The sequence below is a fragment of the Neofelis nebulosa genome, chromosome 2, assembly GCF_028018385.1.
Source record: "Neofelis nebulosa isolate mNeoNeb1 chromosome 2, mNeoNeb1.pri, whole genome shotgun sequence".
Classification (NCBI taxonomy): domain Eukaryota; kingdom Metazoa; phylum Chordata; class Mammalia; order Carnivora; family Felidae; genus Neofelis; species Neofelis nebulosa.
In genome coordinates, this window is record NC_080783.1 from 77,722,171 (window position 1) to 77,750,052 (window position 27,882).

Genomic DNA, 27,882 nt, shown 5'->3' on the forward strand with positions numbered 1-27,882 from the left:
GCAACATATTTGTAAACTTGGAGATTTTCTAAAGCCTCAGGACCTATCTTTTCTAAGGACTATATTATTAGGATGACAATACTGCCACTAAATATTCTAATTTTTATTATATCCATTTAAAATTCATTCAACTATCTAGAGCATGACTTAGAGTTAATCACAAACAAGTTGAATTTTTCAACATCATTTTGCATGCAGTATTATTATTTCCAAGTGACTATTTCTTCCATGGCTGATAACTGAGCATTCTAATTATAAAATAGTACCATAATTCACTGGAATCCATAATAAATAACGTTAAAAGGTCAAAGAATCATACTGGCAATTGGCCATTTTTACACTGGAACAGCAAAGCCTATAGTTTTCAAATACAAAGTATAAGACCTTTCTATACAGGCAACCACATAACCTATCAAAAATCCTGTTTACTCAGTATTTGGCAAGATAAAGCAAAACAAAAAAAGCATCTCACGAAGAGAAACCTGTTAGAGTTGGGTCTCCCACGAAATCTTTGCAAGTAAAATATTCTGCTCTGCCGGAGAAGAAACTGGTTTATATTTCCCATCATATGCATGCACAATTCATCCCCGCTACAGCACAGGTATTCAAAAACAGAGTTCTAGAAGTTCTAAGCTACTGTGAGATATGGAGGTTACTAAAAATACGATTATATAACACATGTAAACTCACCCTTCTAATCTTACATCCGGCAGACTTCTGTTAAGGGCAATCAAATCACTGGCCATAAGGTTAAACTGATTGATTTTAAATAGTTCTTTCATTTTCTCCTGGTCATCTTTAGGAATCAGCACAGCCTTTCCCATTTCTCCCGGCCCTTCTTGGTTTCTCGAAATAACAGCTGTAAGACACACACAGGTACACACACACATACAAACACACAGATAATGAACTGAATAAATAAACTCATGTGTTAATTAGAGTCTGATGTCTATTATTTACACACTGGCTTAATAATACAATCATCAAGTCTTTATTGCTTACTTACAACCATATACTATACTAATGAAACAACATATTTTAATTCATTATCTCAGTGCTGCACGCTGTCTTTTAAATCTAGACATATTATAAGATCTGACTAATCATTAAGACTTGATAGTTAAGCAATACAAACCACCAAAATTTAAAACTTCTCTGTCATAGTTTTTAATATAAAATTATTAGAGAAGGGATGAACTTAGACACTAGGCAGACCAAACTGAACAAAATAAAAGAGAACTTTTGAAAATATACCAAGACAAATTTATGTTCACATCCATTTCAATGGTCTAATATCTGACATATCTACTGCCACTACATCTTTATAAAAGCAAGCAACATTGATAATCCTTCCTCCCAAATGCAATTTGATTTCTCTGTCAAAGCATTTTCAAAAAATAAGAGAACTTTCACAGTGGTGACATAAAATTTCAAATGACAAGTTAGATTAAGACACAATGTGCTCCATAACTGGAACTTCACAAGATTCTGGTCTTGACTGTTTATGAAGAGAACTCAGGGGACACCTGGGAGCTCAGCAGGTTAATTGTCCGAATTCGGCTCAGGTCATGATCTCACGGTTTGTGAGTTCGAGCCCCCATGTTGGGCTCTGTGCTGACAGCTCGGAGACTGGAGCCTGCTTTGTGTTCTGTGTCTCCCTCTCTCTGTCCCTCCCCCATGTACACTCTGTCTCTTTATGTCTCTCAAAAATAAATCAATATTAAAAAGATTATTAAGAGAACTCAGGATCACACATACAGGCTAATGTTCTGGTCATATTTCGCAAGATATCACTACACTAATGTCCCTTCTTGCTCCAAAATGCATGCTTCAATGTGTGTGTGTGTGTGTGTGTGTGTGTGTGTGTGCGCGCGCGCGTACGTTTGTGTGTCTGTTTGCACACATATGTATGTATATAAATATGTAATAGAAAAAAGTTCCAGTTAATCCTAATATAACCTCAATTTACTCTTCATAAATGATGTTAAATTAAGTTAAAATGAAAGGAAGGCTGATCTTGACTCTTCCAATATGTTGCCATATTATAGTTTCTAACACCTTAATCTTACTGAAATTAGTTCCCACATTACTTAAAAGGGCAAATATTTGGACCCAGACTATCTTAAAAATTATAAAAACTATAAAGGATATAAAGCCTATGAAAATAATTTGTAAATTATAGCCTTTCATAAAAATATAATTCCAAAAAACAGAATAAGTTTGAAATCCAGAACATAAAGAAACATTTGACTTGACATTCATAGATATAGAACATCAAGCTGGATATTATTAGTACTAACATACAGTTGGGCCACCTAGTTTAATATTCTCTTTGAAAGGTTATCCCGACTTCGGAATGTCATGAGTCAGCCTATAAAAGACACTAGGTATCTCCAAGGACCTTCAGATAGGGGTACCAAGAAGGTGATAAGCCTGGAAATCCTCTTATATATGGAAAAATAGTAACAACTGGGAAAATTTTAAATGAAAAAGATCTATGCTTCAACCTCAAACTATTTAAAAAGCTGTCATTTAAAGAAAGTTTATAAAAAGCCTCATTCACTTAATGAAGCAAAAATAGAAATGATGGCAGGAATTTTATGAGGAAGCACATTTTATTCAATTTAAGAAATAAAGCTCTGGGGTGCCTGGGTGGCTCAGGCGGTTTAGCATCCAACTTTGACTCAGGTCATGATCTCATGGCTCATGAGTTTGAGCCCCACATCAGGCTCTGTGTTGACAGCTCAGAGCTTGGAGCCTGCTTTGGATTCTGTGTTTTCCTCTCTCTCTGCCCCTTACCTACTCATGCTCTGTCTCTGTCTCCAAAATAAATAAACATTAAAAAAAAAATTAAAAATATATAAAAAAATAAAAACAGAGCAGAGAGCTCAAGGGAAAAACTGAGAAAAATAACATTAAAAGAATCGCTGTTCAAAATAATTTCATTAAATAAAATTTTGAAAATTCTTCAGAAAATAAAAAAGTGATTTAAAAATTTGAGGTTAAGAATTTCTAGAAATTAAGAAAGCAATTTACAGTTCTTTTAAATGCCCTCTATGTACTCCAACAAAGGTTTATTCCATTGCAGAAAAATGTACCAGGGTCAACATAATGCTCCATGTGTAGGAAGCTAGCAGGGTTAACATTTATTCTACGTGGAAAAGACATGGCACTCAGCTACATCTTAGGGCATGAAGATCAAGTTAGACACACAAAAGTATTTGGGTTTTGCAGTTTATTCAAAGGTGCAGCCATTTGCTTGGCTTAGCACTCTGAGGATGACAGTTTTGTCAATGGTAGTTAGAGTAAGTGTGATCATGTTATGGAATTATCATCAATAAAAACAAAATTGTCATAAAGAGTATCCTTACACCTAAAACCAGTTAGCAAGCACATATAGTCATTTTCCTTAATTATCCTCGTTTTCTTAGCGGAGAATAGAAACAACTTAATGTGTATCGGGTTAAATGTCTCCTCCCTTAAAGTTAAACATTTTTCTATAATAGCCTCTAATGAATGCATAGTTGACATTTTATAAAATGTTTTTTTTTTTTTCTTTTCCACGAGCAGACCTACTGGTGTGTTTCACCTCATTTAAGCAAAAATAATGTTAAGTAATTACAATGTCGAACTAGGCTTTTTGTTTTTCTGGGTCTTACTTGGAAGAATGCATCTTGCTAGGAAAAAGAAAAACAATTTTTTTCTTCAAATACTGTAAATAGGAAATGGGAAAGATTATATGATTGAGTATGAGGCTGGTCTGCTGGTCTGCTTTAAAAAGCAACTCCTATTTTTCTTTTCTAACCTGTTAATCTTTCTCTTGTACATAGCTTTAAAAAAAAGCCACCTACAACCTGACAATATCATGTTCCCCACAGCCAACCTTAAAAAAAAATCATTGAAGTATTTATTTGACTTTACTGCTCTAACAGGCAAACGTAATACAAAAGGCAACAAAATCTAAATTATGATTTCATGATTGTTAGTCTGAACATGAATGGAAATAACCCAGTTCCAAAGCTGGTTTGGACTAGAAAAATAGTATGTTGTGCTATAAGTTATTTTATTCCTAATTATATGGTGAAGTCATTAAAAGGTAATAATTAACATCATTCAAAATGACATTGTAAAGCTTGCAGAAATATAAAAATAGAATCATTACATATATGTGTGTATATATGTGTGTGTGTATATATATATGCATCTTATTTTTTAACATAGTACATACTGCAAAGATTTCAAGGTGATTCACTTTAATCTTAGAATTTGTATTGATAAAGAGGATAACCAAAATTTAAAAATATAAATATAAACAAACCAACTGATAAATTTACCAAAAGGAACACTATATATTAATCTCATTGTTGGTTAGGTAAATTGTATTATGGATATTTTTTTTTCAATTGTAGAAATGTCCCATTAACAATGAGCATTGTTTATTTGAAAAAAGAGAGATAAGACAATCTACATTTTTTCTAAAAAAAAAAAAAATACCCAAGTAAGAAAATATTTAAGTTGATTTTAGACTAATTACTTTATTCTGTTAAAGAACACAGTAATATACGATGTATATTGGTAAAAGCATAATATTGAATCAAAATCTAATGTTATTCCATGTTCCACACTCTCCAGGAAATTATTTCAAATTGTATTTCTATACTCAAATTTACTCAATTTGTTAATTTTTGTATTTTTGCCTTTAAAAGCTTTCTTTTGAGGAACAGTGTAGTTTTTCTCTCACTGTTATCACTACCAATTTGTCAACTGTACTCAATTTAAAACCCTGCTTTTTAGTCTCTCCCATCTTAGAATATTTATACTCCATTGCCAATAAAGCATTTCCTCTAAGACAATGCTTTTTGTCTTGTCAATCATAAATGTGTTTGGGTGGAGTCAGAGAGCAGAATATCAAACCAGCACTGGGACCACAAACCATTTTGCCCTCCACTCAGGGTTCCCTGGGCCATGCTCTTGTGCCACTCTAAAGACCTTGCATTTGTCAAGGGTAATTCTTATTTAGGAACAAGGAACTTATATCTACTTACTTAGGCTCATTTCCATTAGAAATAATAAATTCATATTCTTCAAATATGAATATTATATATTGATATTATAACATATAGCTTAATATATATTAAACAACCAAATTCATTCTAATTAATGTATAAATTCATGGCAATTTACTTACTATCTCTTTGAAAAAGAATTACATACAACTTTTATAAATCTGACACATCTCATAGTAACATTTTATTTTTGTTTCTTATCCTAGCCATATGTGGTGTTCTGATTTGTGTCCATTACATTTCAGTAACTAGATGTTTATGAACCAAGAAAGTTGTAAAAAGCTAGCTCTAACGGGATCAAGTCCAACAGACGGAACTACTGTGTTCTAGGAGGGTGCCTCTGTTAGATATTAATAAGGTAGTATTTTCACCAGCTAGCTAAATGAGAGATCATCTAAAGAACCAAGGAACACTGATTCCAAATGTTCACTTATTTTTAAATTTAAAAAAAAAAACCAATAAAAGATAACAAAAGAAAGAAGAAAGATGATAGATATAGACAAAGACTAGAGTTAGAGACAGACAGAGGGAGGTAGGTGGGCACTATGTAAAAACAATGAAACCACTGCTTGGATGATTCACTTTAATCTATGCAGAAACATACTTCTATATTTAAAATAGAATCATTCATGCACACTAAAATTTATCATTCATTTGTCATTATCTTTATTATTTATAATTATTTTTATCATGTGAACCGCAATTGTGGGAATCTTTCTAAATAAGCATGTGAACCCATACATTTTCTATTGGCTTCAAAATATGCCATAGCTTGGCTATACAATGATTTATTTAACAGATACTTTTTCATTGAACATTTATGTTGCTTCTATAATTTCTATTATAAACCATGACTCAATTAATATTTTTCCCTAGGCATACATCCTTATAGATCTGTCTGAAAATTTATTTTGAAAAGGTGGCAGGAATTTAATGAAGAAATTACATATTAACCATGCTATATAGGAATTATTCTTTTTATCGTCTCCGACTTTCCATATATACCTTTGGCCAGGAACTTCCTTCTGTATCTGATGACCAAAATAGTCCCTGTTCATCAGTTCAAACGTTAAGGAAAGATAATTGTTCTCTCCTCTATGATTGTATAGCACTTTTACTTTATTCCATTATCCTTTTATAAAACTACATTACCGCTACTTGTTTATATGTTATGGCAGAGAATCTAACTATTGAGCCCATTTTCTCTCCTGCCTGGACACACATTCCCCAGTCTCTCCTGCAGTTAAATGTGGTATTGTAACTGAGGATTGAAATGATATGAGTTAAATCCAAGTGTAGTGTATAAAAACTTCCCATGTGTGATTCTCCATGTTTTCTCTCTCACTATAGCAATTCTGGAAGCCAGAATTGTAGAAACAGCAGGGCCATCACAGGAAGGCAGTAACATGGGTATGTGAATCACCACTTGGAGGACCACCACTGACTTATCAGGTATATATGTTGCATAATTTATATTTAAAAAATCAACTCTATTTTGTAAAAATGTTGGGATTCTGGACCTATTTGATAGTGTTATTTTTATTAATGCATTTTGTTCTTTCCCTTTTATTCTATGAGGACTCATCAATGCATTCTGTTTCAACTCAATGCCTGGTACCTTTCATTCAATCAGTGAGTAATTTGAAAAAGGTAGAAGAAAATTTTGAGACAATTTAGTTCTGTGGAAAAACTGATGAACAAAGTAATTAAAATACAGGTTTTCCCCATCTCAGAGATGCACAAAAGTTTCCATTATGGTATCTGAAAAATGTAAAACTTCTAGTTCATTTTTTATATTAAAATTTAGTCTTCACTAGTGTTTAGTACTTGGGTTGTAAAATTTATACAATATAAATAAATTTCTATTCATTAGTACAAGCTCAAAAATTTCTGATAGTTGCACACAATTAAAATGTATGAAGCCTATGTCTTTAAGGGGTTTTGATTATATCACCAGTGAGATCCTAAGCAGATAAAGAAACCACCATTTAAATAAAGTGAACGTTTGATTACTTTATTTTCAATCCCCAATGGTAACTTTTAATAATAGTTTGTATAACTATTACAAATGATTCTCAATAGTAACTCAATACAAAGTATGGTTGTTTAAATATCAGCAGCTCTGAGCCTTAAAATCAGGGACCAGAGGTGCCTGAGTGGTTCAGTCAGTTAAGCGACCAGCTCTTGATTTAGGCTCAGGTCATGATCTTATGATTCATGTGATTGAACCCCATGTGGAGCTCTGTATTGGGCTCCGTGCTGCAGCAAGCAGCCTGCTTGGGATTCTCTCTGCCTCTCTTCTACCCCTCCCCTCCTCACAGGTGTGTGTGCTCCCTCTCTCTCTTTCAAAGTAAAATAAATAAACTTAAAAAAAATCATGGACCGTTACTCTGCCTCTCTCATCCACAATTTCCTCTCCTATAGAATATTTAAATAACTTCACGGTTTTATTTGAATTAATGCTATATGCCAATGCACATAAGTACTACAGTGGACGCCCATAGCATACCTTCCTATAATGTTCTATACAAGAAAATGAAGCAGAGCTTATAAATTATGCCTCAAGAAGTCTTTTAAAAATATATATATCCTAAGGAAGGCTATATATTTCCAAAGTTTTACCTACATAGATGATTAAATTAATATTATGTGTTTGTACATGCAGGTGAAAATAAATCTATATTCTCTCTCTCTCTCTGTATATATGTACAGGTATATATGTATACACACACACCATAAATACTATAAACTGTGTTATATACAAATAAAACTATGCAGTAATGAAAAAAATTTTGTGCAAAAATATTCAGTGGTATGAAAGATGTTCATATTATTTGAGAAGATGTTCATACTGTTCATATTAAATGAGAAATGAGGAGGGGAGCCTGGGTGGCTCATTCGGTTAAGTGTCCTACTCTTGATTTCATCTCAAATCATGATCTCACCAGTTTGTCAGTTTGACCCCACATCTGGCTCTGTGCTCACAGTACAGAGCCTGCTTGATATTCTCTCTCTCTCTCTCTCTCTCTCTCTCTCTCTCTCTCTCTCTCTTTCTCTCTCTCTCTCTCTTTCTCTCTCTCTCTCTCTCTCTCTCTCCCTTTCCCTCTCTTTCCTGCTTGTGCTCTCTCTGTCTCAAAACAAATAAATAAACTTTAAAAATGAGAAAAGAGGATCATGAAGCAATGCTACATAATAACTCATTTCTATAAAAAAGTTAAGTCATATGATATATATGCACATGTCACCAGTGAAGATTAGCAGTGGTTCATCCCAGGAGCTTTTACATTATTTCTTTAGCATTATCTGTATTTTCTAAATCAGTTCATCACCTCATAAGGTGATTTCAGTCACATATGAATCACAAATCTGTCTTCAGTGAAGACAGACATAACTTGCTATGACATGACAGGTACAAAGGAAAGTCAGTAGATATTGGAGGCATGAAAACAGAGGGATCCGTGTTGGGCAGAGTTCCTGAAGGAAGGAAAGTTTCTCAATGTAGATAAGATGACATACAGGTAGAACATCGCCCATAAGGAATTACGTTTTTTTCTAGCAAGAAAGTTCTTCACAGGAAGTTTACTATGATTTATAGATAAGGAAAGCATTTAGTAGTTGAGCAAGGACAAGTAGCAATGTTCTTGGTTTCTTTTTAGGAAGAAGTAAACTCCTATATTAGCATCAAATGTTTTACTTTTTTTTTTTTTTTCACAGTCATCCTTACAAAACATTGTACACATCTATCAAGCCAATTCTACTCTTACATACAGTAAGAAGTTGTTTGGCACATGTTAGTCATAAATGTTTCCTGGAAACAACTGGCCCAGCGTTTAGTGTTCAGTGTTCACCAAGGTAATAAAATAATGCTGAAATATGAAATTATTTCCTTCTACGTTAAGAATGAGCTTCCTCATTAAAAGTATTTAAAAGGCTCTCATCTTGCAATAGCTCTAGTAATAGCCTTAGTTTCAGCTTTAAGTAGGAAATCCTATCTTCCTACCTCTGCCTACAGTAACAGCAACAACAAAAAAAATTCTTTGGAAACAAAAGTATCAATTTGGGCTGTCGGCTGCTTTGGGTAGACTTTGTAAAGGCACATTTTAAGTGGAACAATGATCATTGTAATTTATTTATTATTATTATTATTATTATTATTATTATTATTATTATTATCTTTTAATTGAGAGAGAGTGAGAATGGGGTGAGGGCCAGAAGGGGAGAGAGAGAGAATCCTAAGCAGGCTCCATTCTGTGCATGCTCCATCCCACAACCTGGGATCATGACCTGAGCCAAAATCAAGAGTCAGATGTTCCACTGACTGAGCCACCCAGGTGACCTAACAATGGTCATTTTAAGAAGCCCCTGACATAGCTCAACATTCAGGATAAATTAAGATACACAGTGATAGGATACACAGTGATAAACTCTTGGCAGTTGATATACCATCACACATATGATTCATCAAATTTACAAAAATATACCTACTTTACCCACCCACCTCCTACCCAGCATGAAGGGAGAGATAGCTTGAAGTAGGGATCTACACTAACCTGTGAGCAGTAGCTGACAGGTTGGGCTGCTGGTTAAGAGATTTAAAGGAACCTGATTGGAAAGTTGATGACAAGAAGTTCTGGTAAAGTATATGAGTGGTCCCCATAAAAAGAGAACAGAATATTGATATTTCTGTACCATGTAATCTTCCAGCCAAGGCTTTCAATACAGAGGAGCCTCTCAATAATCAGACATACGAAATTATCTGTCCTGTAGCTGTCAGTGCCTGTTTTCACTTAATCCAAGTATTTATTCAATTGAAAAGATACTTAATAGGCCAGGATAACAATAACACAAGGGAATACTATGCTGAGGTTTGACACCATGAACTTCTCACTACAGTTCATACGGTTATGGCCACCCAGCTAACCAATAGCAGAAGACAAGGCAAAGCCATTTATGTGGCACATTCCTGACTAACTGATATGAGGTTGATTCTACCAGACCCCTTACATCACTATGAGGAAAAATGTTTTTTTTGTTTGCTTGTTTTTGTTTTTTGTAGGAACAGACATATCTGGAATGTCTTCTCTGGTCACAGTTCTGTCAGCACCACAACTTGTAGGCATTTAAAACCCTTATTTTCATTGGATTTTGACGTAATTTCACCTCAGACAAGGGGAAGTAATTTGTAACAAAAGAAATATGTCCATGGGCTCACCCAAAACCCATTGGTCTCACCAACTAGAAGCAGCTGACCTGATAGAATGGAATAATCTGCTAAAGACTGCTATAGCATCTTTTGAGAGACAAAATCTTGTGGGTTTGGGATGATGTCTGACTGGATGTTATAGACTTTACACCAGTATCAAATGTATGATGTCATCTCACCTACAGACAGAATGCACTAAGGAACTAAGAAAGAAAGTTAGAGTGGCCTCTTTCAGCAAATAACTACTTGAAAGGATATTTACTTTCTACCTCTATAACTTCAGGCTTTATAGGTAGAAAGAAGTGCACTAGTTTCCATGGAAGAAATGCTTCCACTAGACAACACAATTTCTGTTAAACTGGAAGTTGAGTATGCCCCCTGGCCATCATAAGATCCTCAAGCTGTTAAATTTATAGGCAGAGAATGGGACTACAATAATGGTTGAGGTGACTGATGTCATTTAACAATAGGAAATCAGATTGCTACCACACAATTGAGGCAAGAAAAACTATTTCTGGAACCTAGAGGTTTCTGTAGATTGCCTCACTTCTGTAATAGGCTGGGTAACAGAATAATGAAGCAACCCAATCAAGGCAGAACTAATCAAAGGCTCATACCACAGGATCATATCACCAGGTAAAGAATACTACAGACTAGTCACTGACAGAGCTTAGACTTCAACTTGAATGAGTGTAGCTAAAAGAATATATAATTGTTGGGGCACTAATGTGGCACAGTGTTAAGTGTCCAACTCATGATTTCAAGATTTGTGAGTTCAAACCCCACATTAGGCTCTGTCCTGGCAACATGGAGCCAGCTTGGGATTCTCTCTTTCCCTCTCTGTCCCTCCCTTGTTTGGGCTTTCTATCTCTCTAAAAATAAATAAACATTAAATAAATTTTAAAAAAGAATATATAATTATCATTGAAGTTCTCATGAGTAGCTATGTAAATCATGAGACTATGGAAGTTATATTTTATGTCAATTAAAAATTTCTTGGGGCAACTGGGTGGCTCAGTTTGTTAAGCGTCCAACTCTTGATTGCGCCTTAGGTCATGATCTCATCGTTCATTAGATAGAGCCCTGTGTTGGGTTTTATGTTGAAAGCATGGAGCCTCTTTGGTCTTCTCTCTCCACTTCTTTCTCTCTGCCCCTCCCTGTTCTCTCTCTCTCAAAATAAATAAACATTAAAAAAAAAGAATTTCTTTCCCTACTTTTTTTGTAGATTATCTTCTGTAAAGAGCACTGAGGTTTGCTAACATTTTAGAATTTGTTTGGGAATATGACTAATCTGCCATCAAATCATGAGCATATGTTGGTGATGGGATTTATGTATCTCTTGCATTAGAGACACATATTTTTCATCTGGAAAAGAGAAGATGCTGAAAATAAAGACAAGTGGAATGCAGGAAATTTTCAATTTGTTCCTGCAGATCCACACTCCACTCTCTTTCTCAAACTAGGCCTGAGGAGGCTGACCTGTATGGACTACATCTGGCCAGTGGGAGGAACCGGTAGTAAGAGTTTGGAGAGTAGCACAAAAATAGAGTCAAGGTATTTATTCCCTTGGTTCTTCCTTGGATAGTAGCCATCAGCTCTGTCTCCTAACCAAAGGCCACAGTCTCTGTAAAGTTGCCCTCTGCAAAGAGGTATTTTTTTATGAATTCCTATAATTCCTTTCTCCCTTTCCATTTAAGGTCTAGGAATAGTGATGAGATGACATAACCTCTGATTTCTAGCCCAGTATACAAACAACAATTCCTTGTTGCTTTATCTAAACTCTGCTGACTCCTTCATAAATGGTTCTTGTATTATACTTTCCATGGCTACTTGCTTGAAGTGTGCCATCTTGTTTCCCACTGCTAAAAATTTTTGGAACGTTATGGGAGAGCTGTAGTGGATTTCCCACTTACATAATAAAGTTTACAGTTAAAGCACCCTAACAAGCACTTAACCCATCACTTTCTCTGGATTCAATTTTACTTTTCAATTTAACTCTCTAATATGACTTCCTAAAGGTCTTCAACATTTTGGGGGGCTATATTCTTCAACCAATTAAAAGTATATGAGCATGTATCTGTAATATGTTTATTTATTGATGATTAATATAGATATTAAAACAAACCAAAAATAGAAAATTTAAAGTAGGGTAAAAAATAAAGAACAATTCTAATATTTTCTTTTCCTACCCAAAGGAAGTATCTTAGGCATCCTTGGGGTGCATTTGGTACATTTTGAAAACGCTGTCAATAAATTGATCATAACATGCATTTCTTCTTGTCTCAAGACATTTTACTCAAAAATTGCTGTTTGTTGACATGGTTGGTTGGTTGGCTGTTATGTAGATACTATTTCATTTTTGGTATTCACCACCTGATGCCAAGCATGGGGTTGACCTTCTTACTTGACTATACTTAATGGTACAATATCAAGAAAAAGAGAAAGTTAATGTATAGGATTTTTTAGGACAAAACTATAAATTAGATTCAAGTCATAGACCTGCTTTTCTGCCTTTGCTGATAATACCCTTGTCACATTTCATGGAATAAAGTATGTTAAGGTACTATATACATGTGTATATTCTGACGTGGTGTCATAGGAAGGGTTGGGTTGGGCAGAATACAAAAACTGGAAAAGGAAGTTTAGAATGGTGTGGCACACAGAGTGGAATCATAAAAGTACAATTTGCTGTTTTATACTAAATACTAACAGAATGTATTCTTTGAAGTCAGGTTAAATTACTGCCAGTTTCTATGGATACTAAAAACATCATGAAGTTAATGAAGGTTTTTAAGGTTTACATTTCTGAATGATCAGATGTAACCCTAAAAGAAAGCTTGCATATTTCATCAGTAAACTTATAAAAATGAAATTATGTCAGGTCTTCAATGTAGCCGACAAGTAATGGACCTAAATGGTTACTTGATTTTTAAATTTTTTTTTTTCAACGTTTTTTTATTTACTTTTGGGACAGAGAGAGACAGAGCATGAACGGGGGAGGGGCAGAGAGAGAGGGAGACACAGAATCGGAAGCAGGCTCCAGGCTCTGAGCCATCAGCCCAGAGCCTGACGCGGGGCTCGAACTCACGGACCGCGAGATCGTGACCTGGCTGAAGTCGGACGCTTAACCGACTGCGCCACCCAGGCGCCCCGATGGTTACTTGATTTTTAAATCAGATCGTCTTCAGAAGCTCCAGCAATAATTTCAGGCCATCAAAATAATTAATAAAATTTGCTACAAGGGGCACCATCATATGAAATGTAATATTTTGATAATTATTTTTTCATAGAGAAAATTTCTACTGGAAGACGAAAAAAGTCCAGTGTTCTACCCAAACTAAAAGCTAACCTCAGCCATCACATATCTAATCACTACCTGCCTCCTACTGCCACCCCTTATGTTTGTGTTTTCGGCATTCCAACATTTTATTGGCCATCTGTATAAACCAGCTGCTGATCTTTGTATTTATTCACAATTACAAATCTTATTGCTTAGTATTAACTTATACTAAGTTTTGAATTTTCTACTGCCTCTGGACATTTTCTGTTAGTTACTAATAAAAGCAACCAGGATATTAATATTGTACTATAATAAAGGATGGCTTTATGTAAGAGTCAAAAATGTTAAACAGAATGTCCTGGCTGAATAATGTAAATATGCCATTAAAGTTTCAGAAATCCATCATATACTACTTTTACCATTTTTAAAATATCCAAATATTCCAGGAACTCAACCATTCAAAATACCCAAGACCTAAGTCAATACTCATTTTCATAAGTATTTGCTGTCTGTGCCAAAGAAATATGATAATTCTAAAATTTAAATTTTTTCATAAAAATCAAAATACTCAACCAATATGATTTATGTTTACATGAACATAATATTTCATAAAATTCATCAGAACTACATTAAATATTATCAAATATACCCTGGCTTTTATTATATAAACCTTGTATTTTTTAAAGGAAATTTTGGTTACATTACAAGGTCAAAAGCATATTGTAGATGTTTATTCACCTACACAAGCTACAGATTAAATTAGTGAACCAATATAAAATAACAGGCTGAGGATAAACAATAACCTCCTCCTTCTTCTTTCTTTATAGTTTCCTCTTAAAATCTTTAACATTCTACCTGACTATATATAATAAGTACATATTGTAATATATATATGCTTATATTTATGGAAAAAATTATATAAACATACAAATGCACACATACACACATATATGGATATACACAGATTTTTGTGATAATATTTAAAATATCATTTTGATACTACTTTTTTCTTTCATATTTGATTATTTCATCTTCACTTTTTCATAAATACATACAAAAGTATTTACTTTTCATCATATATGCATTGTTAATTTAAATCCTGTACTACTTAAAACTTATCACGATTAACATTTTTTGATGGAGATTATACACTTGGACTTAATTTTCAAGGTAACTATGAAATTTTTGAGGAATTTTTCCCATGAACCTGTTTTAATCTGAAGAAAAAAGCAGCTTACTCTGGCATAATTGCCTGCCAATGTTCAGTAATAGATCCAGTTTTCTATAAGAATAAGTAGTTGAAGTCATTTTAAGAAACAGATTTAAAATCTCTTTATATTAGGGGTTTTGTCATCCAATAAGTAATTCCATTGCAATTTATGGCTAATAGCTCTTTATTCATACTACTGGGAAGGGACAACTCATTTACTATCTATCATTATGTTGTTATATTTTCACAGTTATATTTACTCTCTTGCATCACTGAACTAATTTGAATTATTTCCTTTCTTATTTCATAGCACACAGAGGTAAAAAGACTATAGTAATTTCAGAATGAGTTTTTTTTTTTTTTAAGTGCAGCTATAAGGTGAGTGTTCTTTTAGAAGTGGCCTTTAAGCTTGCTTATTGATCAAGTTTTAGTTCATCTTCCATTGTAGCACAGAAAAAAAAAAAGACAAAGATTTCACTACCCCTTAGATATTATTTCCTTCCAGCTCTATTTATTCACTCTGGCCTCCTTTTTCTTATGTACTGTCCTATTTCATGAGCTCTCCAACAAGAGACCAGTTGACGAAAAGACTGAATCTGGACAGATGCATGTCCATATTGACTTGCATTCATCAAAACGCACATTCCTGCATATCTTATAAAATTATAGACTCACAATATCTCAAAATTGGAAATTTAGGTTTTTTTGCCTGATTGCACAAAAAGTGTTCTGAATAGAGAATAGCTTAGAGCCAGAGTACCTCTCTTTACATTAGCTATTTACAAAATAAAGTCGAGTTTAGTGTAAGTCAGTCTTGCAAATCATCCACGATCTTAACAAGTTTCTGATAATTTAAAGAGTAAGCATATGTGTTTCAGGAAAAATAGACTGTTGGGAGAATAGCAAAGTAGAGTAATGCAGTAAAGCTCCTTTTCATATTAAGTATCACATCAAACTAAACAGAATCACACAATAGTAGCAACTTGCCTATTAACTGACATAATTTGTTTATTCAGTGAAAAGAAATCAGGGATCCTCAGCTTGAGATGTGGAAGAAGGTACATTATCTCTCTTGTAACAAAGCATCTGAAACCATTATGTAAAGCCATTCTGCTCATATGAAAAGATGCTCCTAAGATTTTTAAAGCAAGCTATACATGGAGGTCCAAGGCAAAATTAAAAGTTCAATTTTCACTATAATTATTTAGGGAAACTCCATTCTTATTTGTCATCTGTTAATCACATGGACTAGCAAAAAAGGAAGTGGAGAAAATGGAACCAAACTTTGTCAAATTTAATTGTGCAAGGTTCAATGTGATACACTCCTCAAAGAATACAACTCAGAAATTCTAGATCAATAAAAAAATTTTCATCTTAGAGTTCTTCCATTGCTTCTCATTTTCTCCTTGGCTAATGTAAATTATTGCCATCTTCTCTTTGTCCTGTCAGATGCCAATTCCTTCTAAGGGCATTTTGTAGCCTTTTTTCCTACCTGAAGATTATCTAATTCATGAAGGTTTTGTTTATCAAGTTGGGGACAGTATTCATGCAACAATTTCCAATTCTATTTTCATGTATATTACATGTTTAGTTATAATTGTTCAGATGTAATTGAATGTTTAACTTATAAAAGTGTTGGATATGATGTAATTGTCTCTTCAGGTTAATTTCAATTCAACAAGTGTTTATTGACTTCTATATGCTAGGCTTTATTTGGGATACTTGGCATATATCAATAGAGAAAAATATTCCTACCCTAGTGCTTCTTACATCTTTTAATATACATTCCTCAGTTCTGCTTCAACCACCAACAATTTCCATTTCCTTCTATGTTATCTGTTCTTATTAGTACCACTAATAATAGGCACTGTTCTAAGTGTGTTATATATGTAAATTCATGTAATCTGCATAACAAATATATAGGGCGGGCACTATTTCTCATCATCCCAATTTTATGGAAGAGGAAACACAAAAATACAGAAAGCTTAAATAACTTCCATGCTTGCCCAGTTAACAGGTGAAGCCCTGATCAAACACAGGCAGTATAACCTCAGATTTTGTGCTATTTACCTATATGTACATGCATTTGTCCAAAATCTCTCCTGAAAAGTTTATGTACCATTTCTTTTAATGTGGTTACTTTAATTACCTGTTCAGTAGTAATCCAAAACTCAGTTCACAATCTCTGATCTAGCTGTAATTATGCTGTATATTTAAAGTCAATTTAAAGGCATCAAATTCTACTGAATAAGTCTCAGAGCACAGTAATCTGTTTCTTAACCAATTTAACTTAATTTCATGGTTACTGATTTAAAATTTTCCTCTTTAATACTGAACTGACCATTGTTCATGTTAATTCAGAATTCATATCTGTTAAAAATAATTAAATTTTCCCTGCAAGTGAGGATATATTGTATTAAGAGAATAATGTATATATTTTACTAGTCCTTAATGCCATGACTTTTCTGGGCTGTGACAAAGCATAGGCAGTCTACATTTCCAAATATTTTGTCCTGGAAAAAATTATTCTAATAATCATATAATTATTTCTGCAGGAAATATAAAGTACTTAGATAGTGACCTTATTTGCATATTGTTCATTGGACACAGACCTATAACAAACTACAAAAGAGGAAATTTTACTACATCAGATTAAGTAAATCAATTTAATACATAATGACAAAGATACCTGGTTCTTATTCTGGATCCATCGTTCCAGCCTGTAAGCATATTCCTCCTGCCTAGAAACCTGCAAATGGTGGATATGTCTTTTTTTTTTCTTTTTTATCACATCCATATAATTATTAGATATATAGCTTCCTTATTTTGCATATAAATGAGATTTCCCTCCTCTGGATGATTAAATATATCTTAAGATAATTAAGGGGTTCTAGTTATGCCCATCTTCAAGTAAAAGAGAGAGAGAAATAGAGAAGGAAATCCAGATATGTTACTAATTTTAAGGTTAATTCTTGGCCCTCAGTGTTAAGATATATTTTTCTTTTTTTTCAATTTTTTTTTAATATTTATTCATTTTTCAGAGACAGAGAGAGACAGAGGAGACAGTGGAGGAGAGGTAGAGAGAGAGAAAGACACAGAATTCCAAGTAGGCTCCAGGCCCCAAGCTGTCAGCATAGAGCCCAATGTGGGGCTCGAACTCACAGACCGTAAGATTATGACCTGAGCCACAGTCGGATGTTCAACTGACTGAGCCACCCGGGCACCCTAAGATACAATTTTCAAAACTAACATCAGTGATGTATTATTTAAATATAATACACTCATTGCATGTGTGCAGTTCAATTTTTGACAAATGTATATACCCTTTAGCCACTATTCCAATCAAAACGCAAAGAATATCCATTATTCTCAAAGTCCCCATGTTTGCTTCCAGTCACACAACTGCTCAGACTTGCTCATATGTCTTCTGTCACTACAGTGTAGATTTGTTTTTATAGCATTTGTATAAATAAAATGATATAGTATGTAGCTCTTTGTGTCTGACTTCTTCCCTTAGCATATTAAGATTCATCTGTATTATTGAATACATCAGAAGTCATTTCTCTTGAGTAAACACCTAGAAATGAAATTGCTGGATTGTATGATGTATATTTTTAACTTTATAAGAAATTGCAAGGCTTCCTCTAAATCACATTCTTACCAGCTCCAGTTCCTCCACATCCTTGCTATTACTAGATACTGTTATCCGTTCTGATTTGGTCCTAAAAATGAGTAGGTAGTGACATCTCATTGTAGCTTTTTTTTGAGGGTAAAAATATTTTAATAGTTTTATTTTGATTTATACATTGTAAGTATTTAGACTAATGCTATAGTGTCTATCTTTGTCATCTTGATCTGTCCGACCAACGTTCAGAGGTGAACTTATACTGAGGCACTGTAGGGGCATTAACAGACAAACAATTCTCTTCAATCCCCTGTATTGTTCTAGAGAGGACTTTATAGAAATATACCTTATGTCAACATGGCAGAAATTGTTTCTCTAGGCTGATATCATAGAGGTTGTCCGAGGTATCTCTGTATGTCAGTTAATCATGGTCCCATTTCTAATTGTTTCGATCTCAGAAGTTTCTGTGAATGTCCCTTCTATTTCCCATGGTCCTTACTTATAACAAGAGATCTTTCTTGCAGAGATATATCAATATACTGATATGCATTTCTTTTCTGATATACTTGCTTTCTTTATGTAGGTTCAAGTTTTTGACATGTTATCCCACTCCTTTAAAAGAATTTCTTTCAAATTTCTTAGGATACATGTCTGCAAGCAATAAATTTCCTCAATTACTGTTTGGGAAATGTTTCTTTCTCTTCCATTATTGAATGACAATTTCTTTCAATATAGAATTCTACATTGAGAGTGGTTTGTTTTGTTTTTGTTTTTTGTTTTTTTTTTTAATATTCTATTTGACTCCACTCTCTCCTTGTTTGCATGGTTTCTGATGGGCAGCTGGCTCTAATTATGGTCGTTCCTCTGTAGATAAGGTTACCCCACTCTGGCTGCCTTCAAGATTATTATTTGTCTTCAGTTTTCTGCAATTTCAATATGAAATTCCTACATCTGTGTTTTTGATATTTATCTTATTTGTGTTTTCTGAACTTCTGGGATCTGTGATTTGAGGGAATAAATCATATGTCTTCAAATATTTCATCTACTCATTTTCTCTTCTTCTGCTATTCCAATTATATAAATGTTGTGCTTTTTACTTTGTCTCATAGTCTTGGGTGTTTTGTTTTGTTTTGTTTTGTTTCCCTTCTCCAATCTTTTTTCTCTTTTCATTTCAGTTTGGGTAATTTCTGCTACCTTATGTTCAAGTTTGCTGTTTCTTTCCTTGGTTAAGTCTGCTGTGAGTACACTGAATGTATTCTTCATTTCTATTACTATGTTTTTAATATGTAATATTTCTTTTGAATTTTTTCTCATAGTTTCCATATCTCTACTGACATTATCAATCTGGTGGTGCATGTTGCCTACCTTTTTCATTAGATTCTATAATGTATTATCTTAATTATTTTAAATTCCACATCTGATACTTTCAACATCTGAACCATATCTGAATCGGGTTCTGATGATAACTTTGTTGCTTCAGATTATGTTTTATATTGCTTTTTGGCAAGGCTTATCATTTTTTTCCTGAAGGCAAATTTGTATATGACAATAGATACTGAGGTATAGAAGTCTTTACTGTAAGAATTTTTGAGAATCTGGCTAAGAGTTGGTTTATTTGATGTTTACTCTATTCCATTAAAGTTATATATATTAACGTAATTTAGACGTAATGTAATTTATCCTTGTTAAGATTATTTTGGACAAATGTTGACAGCATATAATTACCACCAAATCAAAATATAGACTACTTCCTGATCAATAAGTTTGATTGTGCTCATTTGCAGACAATCAGCTCCTCACATTTCCAGCCCCTGATAGTCATTGTAACTGTCTTATGTTCCTATAATTTTTTTTTCTTTCCTAGAATTTCATATTAATAGAATCTCACATCATTCAGGTTTCTGTGTTTTTTGTGTGTCTTTCTTCTTTCACTTAATGTGATGTTTTGAGATTCAGCCATGTTCTTCTGTGCATCAATTTGTTCCCTTTTTATTAAGTAGTATTTCTCAGTAAATATGTACCCAAATTTGTTTAATCTATTCACCAGTAAATGGAAATTTGCTTCCAGTTGTTGCATGCTACAAATAGAGCAGCTCTAAACATTTGTGCAGAGATCTTTGTGTGGATATATATATATATATATATATATATATATATATCATTAAACATTAAAGAATTAGATTGGGGAAGCATAAGGTAAATACAGGACTGAATTCATAAGAAACTATCAAACTGTTTTCCAAAGTGTTTGTATCTTTTCCATCTCTACAACAATTAATAAGATTTCTAGTTGCTCTTCATTTTAACCAGAGCTTGGTATTTTCAGTCTTTAGGCTTTAGCCATCCTAGTAGATGTATGTTCTTCTTTTGGATTTAATTTGCATTTCCTTAATGCTATAACATTGAGCATCTGTTTATATGCATATCTGTTATCACATTATCTTCTTTGGTGAAGTGTCTAGTCAAATTTTTTGCCCATTTGTTTTATTTGGGTAGTTTATTATCTCATTATGGTTATAAGAGTTCTTTATACATTCTGGATAAAATCTATTATAAGCTATATGTTTTGCAAATGTTTTCTGCCACTTTGTGGCATTTTCTTCTTTTGAAAAACAGAACTTAAAATTTTTATGAAGCCCAACTTATCACTGTCTTTTTCCTTTTATGATTTGCTCGTTTGTGTCCTGCCTGATCGATACTTACCTACCCTACGAGACTGAAATTTCTCCTATATTTTCTTCTATATGGATAGTCAATTGTTTAGCACCACTTGTTGGAAAGACAATTCTACCTCTACTATATTTCCTTGCCAAGGTTGTTTAAAAATCAATTGACCAATAATAGTCTAAAACAATTAACAGTAATAGCGTACTGGGCTATATAGCATATAGACAAGTGAAATGAGTGAAAGAAATGTCTGTCATAAGGCTTAGGATGGGGGGAATTAGTAAACTCTGTTAAAAATTACCTATACTATATGTGAAGCAATAGAACATCATTTTGTAGTTTATTTAGATTAGTTTAAAATGTATATATGATTAGAGATGTCAACAACTCTCTTTCAATAACTGGTAGATCTAGCAGGCTGAAAATCAGTAAGGATATAGATGACCTGAACCTGAAATCACTAGAATATAGAATCCAATGAATCAATTTGATCTAATTAATATTTATAGAATACTCCACCTAATGACAGCAGACTACACATTTTCTCAATCACATGGCAGACTCCACAGGATACACCACATTTGGAGACACAGAATGCACCATAAAAATTTTAAAATAATAAAAAGCATATGAAGTATGTTTTCAAGCCACAATGGAATTACACTGGAAACCAAGATGTATGAAATCTATATGTGGAAATTTATAAAACTTTGATGAACAAATCAGACATAAAGGAATAGGAGATATTCTATGTCCATGAATCGGAAGACTCAATACTGGTAAAATATCAATTATTCCCAACTTAATCTATAAACTCAAAACAATCAAAATCTCAAATAACATACATTCTACATTTGCAATCTTTCCTATTTATTCCTTTCCAATTGTATAGCTAATTCACTTTGTTTGATGATCTACTCAGCAGGCAATTATTGATTGTTTCCTGTTGGACAAGCACATATTAGAAAGGAAATGATGAAATTCATTAGAGGTAACTCTCCTGATGGAAGTTCCTACACTTTGCCACCTACAAGATGCATCATTTATCATACTTCCAATGGTCAGGATCACTTGATTTTTTTAGTATCAAGTGGTAGGCTTGCCACATTAGTTTTGTACATTGACAGGGAAAGTCAGGGGTGAATGGGCTTTAGGGACTAGCAGAGGCTCCAATAGTATCCACCTTGGTTTGTCACTTTTGGTTTCCTTACCTCATCAATTAACCAAGAATACCCTAGCTAATTTTCAGAAGTTCATTCTAGAGCTGTATTATACAATATGATAGCCACTGGGCACATGTGGGTTTTTTAATTTGAATTAATTGAAATAAAATAAAAATTTAGTCCCTCAGTTGCTATAGCCATATTTCAAGTACTCAAGATTCACATGGAGCTAGAGGCTACTGTATTGGACAGTGAGAATTTTAAAACATTTCCATTACTGAAAAAAGTGCTATGAAACAGTACTTTCTAGATTCTCTATACTGGTCAAAATGGACTTTTGTTATCCTGTCAAAGTTCTGTATAAATGTTAAAAAAATCCCAGTTTGGGGGGTACCTAGCTGGCTCAGTCGGTTGAGCATCCAACTCTTGATGTTGGCTCAGGTCATGATCCTAGACTCCATGCTGAACGTGGAGCCAGGTTAAGATTCATTCATTCATTCATTCATTCTCTCTCTCTCTCTCCCCACTCATGTTCTCTCTCTCTCTCTCTCTCTCTCTCCGTCTCTCTGCCTCTGTCTCTCTCTATATATACATACATATATATACATACATATATACATATATGTATGTATATATTTATAATCTCCCAGTTTTGCTAAGATCCTTAATTTCTTTTTAATTTTCTTAAAGTTTATTTATTTTTGAGAGAGAGAGAGAGAGAGAGAGAGAGAGAGAGAGAGAACAAATGGGGGAGGGGCAGAGAGAGAAGGAGACACGGAATCTGAAACAGGCTCCAGGCTCTGAATTGTCAGCACAGAGCCTGACATGGGGCTTGAACTCCTGAACCATGAGATCATGACCTGAGCTGAAGTCAGACACTTAACTGACTGAGCTACCCAGGTGCCCCTAAGATCCTTAATTTCTCAGCAAAGGTCTAATTCTGAAGAAACTTTCACAAGCTAATGGTTATTAGGCATATTTCATGAAATTTGGAGCACTGCATTATGTGATGAAGGAAGGGTCTCCATGGAATGATTAATAAAGGTTCACATTTCAGAATATTTCTGGAGAGGTGCGCCTGGGTGGCTCAGTCGGTTAAGTGTCTGACTTCGGCTCAGGTCATGATCTCACAGTTTGTGAGTTGGAGTCCCGCATCCAGCTCAGAGCCTGCAGCCTGCCTTGGACTCTGTGTCTCCCTCTCTCTCTACTCCCCCACTCATCTCTGTCTCTCTCAGAAAGAAATATTTCTGGAGAGATATTTCAATAATTGGATGTTGTTAATGAACGGTGTATATTATCTTCCATGTTAGTTTTATCAAGATAAATACAGAAACAAGCCTTTTATTAACTCTGATTTATTTATAGCATTTTCTTCTAAGGGGGATCTGTTGCTGGATAGAAAATTAACTTTTCATCCCTCCTACCATCATAGCACATCATTCACCTATAGTAGTATTTCTCATATTTTGCATCATTCCAAACGTTTTGTGTTATTGTTTGCTTTTATTTATGTGTCTGTCGCATCCACTAGGTTATGAACTACAAGGAAAAGCCACAGGAGAATACCAAAGCCTATACAAGATTTCCCCATAAAGCCTAGTATATAATGCTTTGTGTGGAGTGAACACTCAATAAAACTTCACTGAAACAATAACCTGACATTAATTTGAAAAAAGAAAATTGTGTAATATGGCAAACTCTTGTGAAAATAAAATCTTCTTAGTGTTGCAAGAAAACAGGATATGATCTGCTGTGTGCTTTGAGGCTTTAAAAATGATTAATTAATTAATTAATTAATTTATTTATTTTACTTTCTTATTTATGCATTTATTTTGAAGATATGGGATATTTCTTCCCCAAATACTCTGTGTCACATTGGCTAGGTTTCCTTGATTCTCTGATTCAGTTGGTTCTCATACTAAGCTATGTCCTGCAATTTAATCTTTATCATTAATAAAAGTACTACTTTAACCTACAACTGCTAACATTTTGTCCTATATTTCAATTTTTAGAACTCATTTAGGGAAGAGGGTTGCTACTGATTGGCATTTCTCACAGTCCTTGCCACCAAGGACTTCATAACTGTGCTACTAATTTTGGATTTATCCTGGAGACAATAAGAGGTTATTAATAGTATTTGAACCACATGGTGTAAATACAGTATTTTATAACTAATCAGTAGTGGCATAGGGAATGTTTGTTTATGATGAAAATTAGAAGCAAGAATATCAGTTAAGAAAATATTATAAAAGATGACAAACACTTCTGCGTATACAAGTCCCTGAATCTGTATATACAAGAGATAAGAAGGCTTTGAGAACCAATTCAGTGTTGAGACTTTTTCTGTTATTTTTAACTGAGTTTGAGATTACTATAAACCATTTCAATGTCACTGCCCATAACCAGTTGAAAAGATGGCAAGTGTCTTATGAACCTCTGGTTCACTGCAAGGATATTTGTCTCTTTTCTCCACTCTACTAATTATGCTAGCTCGATATGTTCCAAAACCAGAAGTCAGAAGGCAAGTGGGCATGTACCTAACTAACACCAGGAACAGGATCAGGGGTCTAGGGGTGAGAGGAATGAAAATACTATCTGGAACCTGTGATTTGATTTTCTTTGAATATGCTATATAAATTCCACTGGAAGACTTGAAATTCTATTTTGATTTGCTTGTCCAAAGCAAATAAATAGTTTAATAAAAGAGATATCTTAAGAATAAACAGAATTCTTCCTTACTATATATACACTAATAATACATAGAATAGATTATCTGTTCTTATAGTTGAAAGAAACTTCAAGTTATTATGTTATCTAGCACCATGCTAAGAAGAAGACATCATCAGCCATGCTTTATAGATATTGTACCTAGAGAGAATAAAACCAATTATTTTAATCTACATACTTTGTGGTTTGTAGAAGCTGATAAATGCACTTTGAAATGACAATATTCAACTTATAACGGTTTATGCTTAATGCTTAAACCTTTCACAAGCTACAAAATCAAAAACACATTTAATATTACAAATATTAAAGCCAGTATATTTTAAAATATGTGAATTACTTAATTTCCTATGATTTATTCAGAGGAAATTATACAAATTCTAATTTATCCTATAAATAATCCATGTTGTTCACTTCTTTTTAAGTTTAATAAATAGAACATTTTTGGGTATAACCCACGAATAAATAGAACTGAATAAATACCATTGCATTCTATTGAGATATTAAGAAAAATGATCCTTTTTTTTCTTTTTCTTCTTGCAGAGAGACCATATGCATTATGCATAATGAAAGAGATTTGAGGACAAGAATGAATTGGGGGTGGAATGCAAAAATTAGCCTATTTTGGCAATGATTTGAAAGTAAATATTAAATTAAAACTTCTAAAATAGGGATTATTAACCCTTCTTTGCTGCATAGATCCCTTTGGTATTCTAGTGAAGCTCCTGTAGCTCTCTTCAGATTAATGTTTTAATTTTTTAGAGAGAGAGAGAGAGAGAGGGAGAAAGAGGATGCACAAGTGGGGGAGGGGCAGAGGGAGAAGGTAGGAGAGAATATTAAGTAGGTGTCAGGCTCCACACAGGGCTTGATCTCAGGAGCATGAGATCATGACCTGAGCCGAAATCAAGAGTCAGCTGCTTAATCAACTGAGCCAGGCACCCCTAAGATTAATGTTTTAAATAGAGAAAAGATACCGAGTTACAACAGAAACCAACTCTATTAAAATATAAGTAGTCAAAATGTTCTTAGAGATGTGTGATACAGTAGTATGGATTCTTCTCTGCTAACACAGAGAAGAATTATATAACATGATCTAGTAGCAAATCTAGTATCACCAACATTTATGAAGTAGTGATGAGACTAAATGATACTTAACGATTTTAGCACATCTAGATAATACGCTGACAGCTGAAGGAATCACAAAAAGAACACCCACTAAAAAAATGTCACTGGAACATTAAATTGCTTACATATGAAGAACATAGGTCAGATCTATTAAGTCTTGGGCATTCGCAATAGGCATTCTGACTTCAAAAACGTTTCTCACATCCATCAATCATGTATCAGGTAGAGCTGGTAAAGAAATTTATCCTTCATATAAAAGTATATTTTTCTATTAAAACAAAAAAACAGTTGTGCCCAGGTGGCTCAGTTGGTTAATGTCCAACTCTTGGTTTTGGCTCAGGTCATGATCGCAGGGCTTCATGGGCTCAAGCCCCACATGGGGCTCTGTGCTGGCCGTGTTGAGGCTCCTTGGGATTCTCTCTCTCTCCTCTCTCTCTTCCCCTCCACCATTCATGCTTGCTGGCTTCCTCTCTCTCTCTCTCTCTCTCTCTCTCTCTCTCTCTGTCTCTCATAATAAATAACTAAACTTTAAAAAAAGTATAAAAAATATTCAGCTTTTAAACTGTACCTAGAGTCAATGAAATAGGCGTAGGTGCTTGGAAATTAACTGATAGGAAACACTGCATAGTGAAAGAAACAGTTAAATGCATTATATTATTTTGAACATAAAATATACTTTATCTTTTCTCCTTAATTTAAGAATAACTTAGTGTTTTATGGATATAGGTTAGGTGAGACTAAAAGCTCTGGAAATGGAAAATATTGAAAGTAAGGCCAAGCAAGATAGCTAACTGGGAAAAAAAAATAGTTTATATTTAAGCCAAGAGAATGTGTTAAGTGAATAATATTTTCCTTTGAAAGTGAAGTCAGTGTGCCAATTAAATATTGTACATAACTACTTAGTGCCAAGTTAAATATTGAAATGTATTTTGGGGAGACACAAAGAGAAAGAGAGAGAGGGAGGGAGGGAGAAAGAGAGAAACAGAGAATCAGAGACAGAGAAACAGAGAAAGAGGTAAATTGATTACAAAATCATACACCAATTAAAATGAAAAATCTTAATTTTTATTTGAACAGAAACTTATTTCCTCAACCAAATAGGTCTTCAGACAATTTTAAGGAAGAGTTACTGCTGGAAAATAAGTTTTACATATTTGCTATACTATTGTGTCTTAAAACTAATGCCGAATTAATCACAAGAGACTAAAGTAATAAAGGACGGTAAGAATAGATGGTGAAGCTATGCAGCATAACACTAAGACTTTGAGTACAGCAAATAACCTCAGAGGGGAACAGGACATCACCCAAATATTTCCTTTTGTGACTGAACTTTTTGCTCTTCTTCTTGTGAAGGCACTATACTTTGCTACCCTGGAAACTTCCTGGTGGGCTAGTTTTGTTTTTGTTCTTCAATGTTTATTTATTTCTGAGAGAGAGAGAGAGAGAGAGAGAGAGAGAGAGAGAGAACAAGTGGGAGAGGAGTGGAGAGAGAGAGGGAGACACAGAATCCAAAGCAGGCTCCAGGCTCTGAGCTGTTAGCACAAAGCCCGACATGGGGCTTGAACCTACGAACTGTGAACCTACGAACCTACGAACCTGAGCCAGGGTCGGATGCTTAAATGACTGAGCCACTCAGGTGCCCCACCAGTGGCCTAGTTTTATAGGAACTCCTCTAGCTGGCTTTAATGGGCTGTTCAACAGCACAGAGTTTTACACAAAAGAAATAAGCTTGAAAGAGACAATAATAACTTATCCATGCAGAACATATGCTCAGTTTTCAAGGCACTTTACATTTATGAATGATAAGATTACTCTTTAT

At 34.0% G+C, this 27,882-nt stretch overlaps 1 protein-coding gene across 4 annotated transcripts in view; it reads right to left on the minus strand.

Annotated features, from left to right (window-relative positions):
- GALNT13 (polypeptide N-acetylgalactosaminyltransferase 13) overlaps positions 1–27,882 on the minus strand; it is a 540,886-nt gene that overhangs the window by 318,970 nt on the left and 194,034 nt on the right. For all 4 annotated transcript variants that reach the window (XM_058715238.1, XM_058715236.1, XM_058715237.1 and 1 more), the window contains exon 4: positions 691–859. In XM_058715238.1, the coding sequence (XP_058571221.1) occupies positions 691–859 (169 nt within the window). The remainder of the gene's footprint in view (positions 1–690; positions 860–27,882) is intronic.